Below are 9,592 nucleotides of genomic sequence, written 5' to 3' on the forward strand. Positions count from 1 at the left end.
ATACGACTGGACTTCTAGGGAACACTTTGAATGGGCTTTTGTGAACTGACTGGTACGCAGTAAGACACAGACTGTGATGGTTAAACTGGTTATATGTGTATAATCCTGAAATAATGATAACACATCAGTATTATTGACAAAAAACATAGCATATATCATATGACAGAAATCCGGCTATAATGTTTTACAAAAATTGGTTGATAATATATATCAATTGTAGTTAGTCAAGCCAAGGAACCCAAGCACCGCCATGCAGTTTTGGGTTGCTGGACGTATCCGCTGTTCTGTTACCTACATGTACCATCGTTTCAGCATAATATTTGAGTCTTAGAAGCAGTCCTCGTTATCAATAGCTATATTGTGCAACTCACATGGATCAGACGGTATATGGAACAGATTAATACGATCAACTTCGTTATTATTGAATCTGTAATAATCATATTTCTGTCCACACTCCACACTTATAGGGCAATGTCGACATTTCCCCGTTGTCTTTCTACGTGAAATATCTCGCAGAAATAAATGAAACATAGCTGCTCCAGTTTCGAACTTGCTGAAATGTAGTTTGGTACTGTCATCGAGCGTGTGATAAGGCGGATACCAATTGGCCATATCCGTTGCATCATTATGCAATACGACTAATTTGTAATCCCCAACACGAATCGCCCCTGTAGAACCATACGGCTCCAGGTTATGAAGGATCTCGTTACGGACGGGTTCACCGTTTGTTGATAACATTTTCCATATGTCCAGGCCATCAGTGTCTCCAAGGTCTGTAGGGTCACCACCTGCTGCAGAATAAAGTGTTGGCAGCCAATCGCAGACATGTATCAGGTTTTCAGATACATATCCAGTTGTATCAAGTAGAGGACTGTTAATGAATGCTACACCTCGAACACCGCCTTCCCACAAAGTATTCTTCATACCCCTGTATGGAACAATCATCATCGAATAAAAACATTATCTATATGTCTTTACGAAAATATAAGATCGGTTAACAAAAGAAAAAGGAAAAGGTTTGATAAAATAAGATAAAAATATGAACAAACGGAAAATTTACACAAGGGCGCCCAAACAATGAATTTTGATCATTTCAAGTGCATAATGTCACGTTTCCAAAGGAGAACAGACGTCTAACTGTATATCGTATAAGAAAATAGAATATTTCTTAATGAAATCATTATGGCGACCAAATGAAACCTTCCTAGTTCTTTATCAACCTGCATCTCTTTAAACCCTGTGTTGTTAGTTTATCTGTCAGTGTTGTCGACATCTTGCAAAAGCGTTACATCGTTAAATAGTCCTATCGATTCAACTACGACATATGATCAACATAGGTTAAGAGCGCTGGGTTGTCTCTATCCACAAATGAAAAATTCACTATAGGGAAATTTTCTTGTGTGAAAAGTTCGACATAAACGGCTAAAGGGGAAGAATATATCATGTCATTGATTTCCAGTGGTATGCGCAATGGATATGGTCAATATTTATTATCTATTATCATTTATTAATATCTATTATTTATAGTTTGGCAGATTGTACCACGCGAATTTATCGATAGATTACGATAATGATTATTATCATGAACACATCAAAAATATTCCTCAGCCGTATCTAATTGATGAGCGCATATAAGAGTATAATTACGAACACTATGTACTTAATTAACGACACAAGAAATGAATGATTCAGGTAGTCTTTTAAGAAAGAGATTGAATGTTGAGGTTTGTTTTTGAAACATAAGAAATTATACGTGTGATTTTGTTTACTATAGTAAGCATAGTGCACAACCTCATCATGAACACCTCTTAAAAAATATATTGGATAATTCGTTATTCTTTTGTGTTATTACTACTCTGAATACCATCATGGTAATATAATTGAAATGGCGAATATTCAAAATAAAGTTGTTTATGAGCAGACCACTGTGTGTGACCTTACCGTAAGGGAAAGTTATTCCCTGCGCCTTCCATATATCCGTTTGACGAACCCCCATTGTCTGTTGTAAAGAGGATGATAGAATCTTTGTACATATCACGTGTCTTTAGAGCATCAACTACATCAGCAACACCGTCATCAAGTGCAGCAACCATTCCTAGTAACAATGTTTAAGTTGATCATATTTGAAATTTGTCGAATATATATAAACATGTACGACAGGTCATTGTATCCACAATTGTATAATGTTCCCTGTGTGGGGCCCTAAACATAGGGAGCAGGAATTCTACCTGTTGACCCTATTGCATGACCTTAAGAGGCCACTCACTTAGAATATTTCGTCGGGCTTATATCTCACTTGACACTGCCAGATTTGTTGGTATTTAATTGAGCGTTTGCCCCTGTGTGGAGAGCTTTCTGTTCTATCCTCTGTCCAAGATATACTAGAAACTAAACAAAGGGTAGAAACTAATTCTTGCTTGGCATTCATTATTGTTGTAGTGAAACGATCAGTTTGCCGTTGTTAGTATGATGTGATCGAGTGGGATGTCTTGAAGGGGGCCACTGCATTATACCATGTACCTAGTGAGGTAGCACAATAAAATTGGTGTGAGTTTCGTACTGTCATAATAATGCTGACACGAAGCCTCCAAAACACCAGAATTCAACATATGCCCAAATTGGGAGGCTTTCCTCAAATGACTGGCTGTTGGTAAGACTTTAAGCAATATAAACAAGTTCTACATCAGCAACATTATCCTTTCAGAAAAATGTAAACAATGTAAATACACTATGAACATTGAATGTTATATCTGGATAATAAGTATACATTATCATTGATAGATATGTGCACGTTTATCACATAATGTTTTATGGCACCTTCTTTTAAAGTCATCTTAACACTCACCTCCGAAGCTTATATTTCATAAACATTAGTGGTATTCTCCTATCATTGGAGACATGTTTAACGATACAATAACTTGGAATTAATCTGCGTTGTTTATGCTGTCCATTTACTGAGTTACTATCTTTGAACACTGATTTTCAGAACAACATCTTTGGAAGGTAGGTAGTGTCTGACTGACATCACCGTATAAACGGAATATGTTCTAATTCAACGATGCATGCTTTCATTTTATCACCCATATCTCTGTATAATATACAGTATGTCATATTTAAAGGAGAAATTATAACAATACTTTCTTGGCATATGTACTTTCGAGTTTATAAAATTTCAAACGGGAACATATTCAGTAACAAAACATTAGACTGAATGGCATTGACATGATACATTTGACAATTAAATTGAAATTGCTATTTTTGCCAATCCTCGTTCTTTTGTGAAGTCAATGAATTTATTCTTAGTCTAATTATGTGATAATTACTCGGACGGTTAATTGATTGGGTAACGTTTTGAATGTAAGACGCGCATTAAACATAATTGTACCTGCATAGTGTCTTCTCTCTGCGCTCCGTATGTGTGGATGCCTATTGATATACGCCGATGGGGCTTGTAAAGGATTCCCACTGGGCACATTCCCAGTGTGAACGGCTTGGTATGGGAGATAGAGGAACAGGGGCTGCAAGAAATCATTCAGTGTTCCTGAATATGTAAACGTTAATGGAGCTTTATTGTGTTACACAGGAACCGTTTCTTACATCCACATTGGCGAAATTATTTATGGAAATACAATATTTGTTCAACCTTTATGGTATACTTCTATCAACAAGGGATTACCTCCTCTCTGTTATGCTGTTTCACGATGTCCACTGCTCGCTCTGTAAACAGCGTTGTTGAGTACTGTCCGATTGCTGTGTAGTCTAGGCTAACATTGCTTCTAAAGTCATAACCAAAGAAGCCCTGCAATGATACATAGTTAGTGACGGTCGTTTTTATATATTGGTTTAAAGTTGTGTGACAATAAAAATCGTACATTTTTACATATTTATTTTTATACTGACATTAAATGGTTATCAAGCTGACATTGTTAATCAGCCTAGTAACAACCATAGCTAACAACAAAAATGAAACAATGCTAATTTGCAGCAATTTCATGTTCAAGTATGTATTTACCGCATAAGGTATCCACTGAAAGTACTTAATCTGTTTAAATGATAAGGAATAAAAGTACTTGTAAGCTTACACATCAATTTTGTAAGGTAGGTTGGTGCATATGTGAACCGTTCACGTTCTTGTTAATGTCCCGTCAGCATTTCTAATCAAACAACGTACGTATTTTAAAGCTGCGCAATGACTCTTTAGTCATTAACGTATTCATACAAAATACATTATGAGGAGAGTCGTAAAATTATATCTCATATCTTGCTTTTTGTCAAAAAGGTATGAAGAAAGATGTTGAAGGTGTCAAATAATCTAGCATAGAAACTATCCGAGAGCCCAAATAATCGTTTATATTACATTCTGTTTATTGGAGTGGGTATCCCGAGAGCAACTTCATGTGTCTTTATAGCAGTTTGGTGTTGTAAACTTTAATTCATAGTATATTTCTAGCGTCCATGATTTTTCGGTGTCTTTTTTGAAACGAATTTCGGATTATAGCTATAACTGAATACAACTTCTGTTGCCGCAGTCGTTGTCATATATTTGTGTAAGAGTTTAATTCATATTGCGTGACATTAACATCAATGCTGATGCACCCTTGTAGTTTATATAGAAGTTGAGAAAATGTGTCATCAGTAGACAGAATCAATCCAACAATCTGAATTCTAGAGTCCAGCTGAATAATTCAAATAATTATCATTTTGCATGCAAATAATGCTGAAACCGCGTGTCACCACTTGGTTAAGTCGTCTTTTGAAATTAAATAATAAAAAGCATTCAGATTGGAATCGAAGTTGAATAGCTTAGACAACGCTTTCACATATCACAATTTGCGAAATTCTACGTCGACGTTGCTTCATAGTTTCGTCATGTGACTTACTGGAATTTGCACATGAATCCGAAATGTTAATATTGTCTGCTGCAATACATATCAGCTATATCAGTGTGTATGGAAGCTGCATCGGGTAGGAAATAATGAAGATGAGGTGTGAAGTGAATATTGAAAATCAACATTAATCCTGATGATAAGTCCATCTGTACTGTGAACCGTTTTCTTTACATGTACACTACCTGACAGTGGTGCCTGATCGAGCTCTGAATGTGACTCTATACCGTAATAGTATTAATGATACAATACATTCATAGACAAAACTAGACCGAGTTACCTCACTGTCTTCATATGTGTGATCATAGTAGTCTCCATGTGAGTTGTAATATCCGGTGAAAGTTTCAAATCCTCGATACGTTGGTGTATACTCACTCTTAAAGGAGCCAAGATGCCACTGTAATGTTGATATCAATGATTTGTTGGAAGCATATTGATAAAAATGACAAAGAAACAATTCTTGAACAAGTGTTAAGTGATCATTTGTAAACAGATAAATCACAAATGTACGTATATTCATTAGGTACAATTAATAAGCAAATGGAAAATGTAATATGAGATGCTGGATGTGAAATACTTTCTATATTGATGTTTACATTAAACAGCTAGTTGTGACGTGATGTACCTACCTTGCCCACTATATGCGTTCGATATCCAAGATTTCGCAACCTCTGGGGCATGATAGTGATGTTCAATGGAAGACCATTTGGTTGGGCACCTCTGATCACACCTGAATGTAATCCTAAACATACGACTTTGTATTTATATCAGTATAACACACGAATCATTTATTATCGGGTATTCAACATAATATTTCAACGTGAAGCAAGGAAATGATAATAATTTAATAAGTTCTGGTTTTAAAAAAATAAGTTAAGAACATTAAAGATCCATCGGCAAGCTGTCACTGAGCAAGTGTCCGATTAGATACAACACAGTGTTGTAGCACCAAATGCGACTGCTCTAACAGGGCTTTGGTACACTCAAAACGCAAAAAGGTATGAAGTTTGTAAGATTTCACGCTGACTGAGATTGAAGTACTAGTTTAAGGGCGATAGAATCACGATTGACAAATTAATGGCAAAAAGTTATATAAAGAGACAACGGCATTTTTACAGGATGATGTCAATAGCTAAAAGAGTCAATTTGTTAAAAGCAGATTCTAACAATAGATCGCTACATGGTCCAATCGAGTCTACTGACCTAAATATAATTTTAAAAAATGTGGAGAGAGTTGGCCATTTAATCTTGGACTGAGCATGTTCATCAATACTCAGGGAAAATTGTGTGTCAATAGTGATAAGTTTGCCAGTTGAAAACTTTCGAATGGAACAGGACTAAATGACACTTACCGGTATGGATTGGATGTAGTCCTGACATAAGCGCTCCTCTTGTTGGGGTACATAATGGGGAGACATAGTAGTTATTAAGTATGATTCCTCTGTAAGCGAGACTATCTATATTTGGTGTAGGAATTTGACTGGATCCATGGAAACTTACATCATTCCAGCCCTATAAAACCAAAACGAACGATTAAGATGTTATTTTTGCGAGTCAATAAAAACATGAAACAATTCATCTTATATCACCACTATTGGTGATATAACTTTTCCAGTGATGATGTAATTTTTGTACTTTTGGCCAAGCGAAACTGTGCTTTCTAGTAACTGCAATGAAAAACAATAAGAAAATACAAACATTTTAACAGTCCTAATCATAATCCAAACACAAATTTAACCAACAGGCAAACTAACCAGCATCAAACACGTCCACCTTCATATCGAATCAACTGCGACATATAAGCACCATACGTTAGTAGTGTTGGATTGTTGCTATCCAGAAACGGAAAATCACAGTAGGAAAATCAAAATCATCACGAATATCATACAGCTTGGTGGAGCGCTGTCCAAGATAATTTCGTTGTAGAAAAAATTCGAGATAAGCGGCTGGTTTAGGAGAGTCTGTCGTGTCATTGATTTCCAGTTCTTATGAGTATATATATATTGGAGGTGGTCAATGATTTCTTGTTATTTAGAGACAGGACGCTATCAGTGTATCTGAAAGTGAAATTAAACGTCCTTGTAACCTGTTTTGATAAACTCCTTGATAAGTTCAACAAGAACAAGTCAGCCAAGAGAAGTGCACAGTTAATTCCCATAGGTATGCTAATACTCTGTTGGAAGATCTTACCATTTAACTCAACGAAGATGTCGACCAGAAACTCAATAATTTTTATTATTTCGTCCTTCGAATATTTCTTCTTTGACTTGGCCGTATCTTTTACGGAAAAAATCTTCAGTATAGTTTACAACCATATATTTGTACCGGCGTAGTTGGAAGTATAAATACTCACGTTTTCAAGTTATTGGACGCCTTATCGCCAGAAATGATTACATACCTATCATGTAAGTCTTGAAGTGTGGATTTAATATCGATTGCCAATGTTAGGACGTATATGAAGCGTAGGTTGAATAACTTTGTTTTACATCAAACGATTCAATTTACATTTTTGTTTTTCTGTGATAGGTATAACTTTTTTGTTAACGATTCTTTCCAGCAGATAAAACATGAAATGGAAGAAAACAACGTAAAACAGCATATTTAAAATGGCGTTATCTTGTTGGCAAGCGTATTGACGTTTCAGATGTAAAGAAGACACCAACATTTCCCATTTTTTAAATGCAAATGCTTAAAAAAACCCAATGCATTGATGCTGTAATAACAAATATAACTAACGGTTCGTGCTCTCTAGACTGCCAGATATTTTGTTTAACTGCGAAAATATCTCTCTACTCCTTTTATATTAGATTTTAGTCTTGCTGTATTCCTGTATGTCAGTGGCTGTCGCGATAGGCTGAAGCTTTGCTCGAATATTTTTTTGATCTCGCGATACCATACGTTACGTCAACAGTGATCTACATCTCATATATCTTATATATATACTCACCAGATCGTCTGCTACCACAACAATTATATGGGGCCGAGACGTTGTTTTACATATGCCCATTTTGACAGAGTGACACAGAAAAGAAAGACACCAGAAGACTATTTTTGTTGACAGCATTCTTCTAATGTATCCGGAAACAAAAGGTACAATACATTTGTAGATTTTCAGTCTAATTTTAAATCACCAACTTATATTCATCAAGGGTAATAGAACTTCGTAAAATTCATGTGTTGTATCCTTCACAGTATCGTCCGAAATGAGAGGAGGCAGCAAATGTTTCATTTGTGTTAAAACACAAAGAGACCATTAAGATATTCATTAAAAAATATGTATTAAACCAGTCGTAAATTCAATATTAATTAGTAATAACAATGTTTTGTTTTAGATGTTGCATGCATATTCACTATTAGCATTGTTATTATATACACGCGTTGGTAAAGTCACAGATGTACAAATGTTAAAACAGGTATAAAGTATGGATTGATCTATTATAAAAAATGTGATACGACCAGGACAAACGGCGTTAATGGAAATGAATGCATACATATGTAGTAATTGCAAATTTATGGTTATGTCGATATTATTCGGCTCTGTAAGATGTAAAGAAATACATTGCTAACAAAATCGTTCTCTTTTACTTCTCTCTAGATACGTCCTCAGGAACTGATGGATAATATGTCACCATTTTGATATTATGATATGATAATATGGTGGTTATATGGCGAATGTCAGTGACGAACTAGCTGTTATCATTGTATCTTCTTTCCCATGTGTACCAGTAAATATTGTTTGAATTTTTAAGGATCAGTATATTGAAGAATTCGCGTGTTTCCCTTTATTCCGTTTTACACATTCCTACAACATATCGATAACGGTACTGTGGTTTCGCGAAGATTATCTTAAAACTGATATATTAAAAGTTATTTTGTGGTCTTTACAAAAACAAAAAATATATAAATAAATGAATAATTTGATAAATGAATAGGCATATCAAAACAAAACAAGCCGACGCTTAAAGCAAAGTTTGTCATATGATTTTATGCGGACGTGTGCATTTTTGCTTTAAATTACGGACGAGCTGGAAACACAATCTGTTATCTTTAGTCGACCATGTCAAGAGCATGCGTAACTGACATCTTCATTCCAGTTCTTCAGCACAAAGCGATATATGCTTTTACGCTTGACCAGTTTGTATGTATATGCTGAAAATGTTATGAAGTTATCATTTAATTGCATGCAAAATTTGCGTCTATAATCGTCATCGTAATATTTGATACAGGAAATGATATTTATCCTCAATTATTTGACTGTATTACTTTACGAGAAACAGCACGATAAGCTCTTGGGCATTCATTGGATTTTTCTTTTTTTCTCTCTCTTCATGTCCTCTTTCCTGTTTCTTGAGATCATTTCGTATTTAGATGGCGTTCCAGGTTTTTTATCTTTCTATTAGTAATTTCTATTTTGACATATATAATTCAAAAGTTAACAATTTAAAGCAATATCTAGCGTTACATTTTACCGATATTCCATCATGTTTTCACTTGTATTGGGTAACAGGTCATTGGGTTGAAAGAAACTACTCTTTGAGGGAAGCGTATGCATGCTTGTCGGAAATGCAAGTTCGATCCATTTACAAATTAAATTACGTATACAATTAGGCACTTCTCGTGTCTTTCTCTTTTTTTGTCGTGTCTTAACGAGTGTTTTCCTTCTAAGAAACCGTATTTGGTAGGTCTTCGTCCGCTATTCCAATACA

The 9,592-nt window shown here is 35.2% G+C and overlaps 1 protein-coding gene across 1 annotated transcript; it reads right to left on the reverse strand.

Moving 5' to 3' along the window:
* Window positions 1-220: 220 nt before the first annotated feature.
* On the reverse strand, window positions 221-7,893 carry LOC132548187 (arylsulfatase J-like). Its single transcript, XM_060212008.1, has 9 exons — window positions 7,834-7,893; window positions 6,239-6,398; window positions 5,516-5,628; window positions 5,167-5,283; window positions 3,677-3,799; window positions 3,386-3,518; window positions 1,942-2,095; window positions 372-928; window positions 221-291 (listed from the first exon to the last, which is right to left on the reverse strand). The coding sequence occupies exons 1-9, from the start codon at window positions 7,891-7,893 to the stop codon at window positions 221-223; spliced, it is 1,488 nt and encodes a 495-aa protein (XP_060067991.1).
* Between the last annotated feature and the right edge of the window lie 1,699 nt (window positions 7,894-9,592).

The sequence above is a fragment of the Ylistrum balloti genome, unplaced genomic scaffold (genome assembly GCF_031769215.1).
Source record: "Ylistrum balloti isolate Yb309-2 unplaced genomic scaffold, AGI_CSIRO_Ybal_v1 Utg370006, whole genome shotgun sequence".
NCBI lineage: Eukaryota > Metazoa > Mollusca > Bivalvia > Pectinida > Pectinidae > Ylistrum > Ylistrum balloti.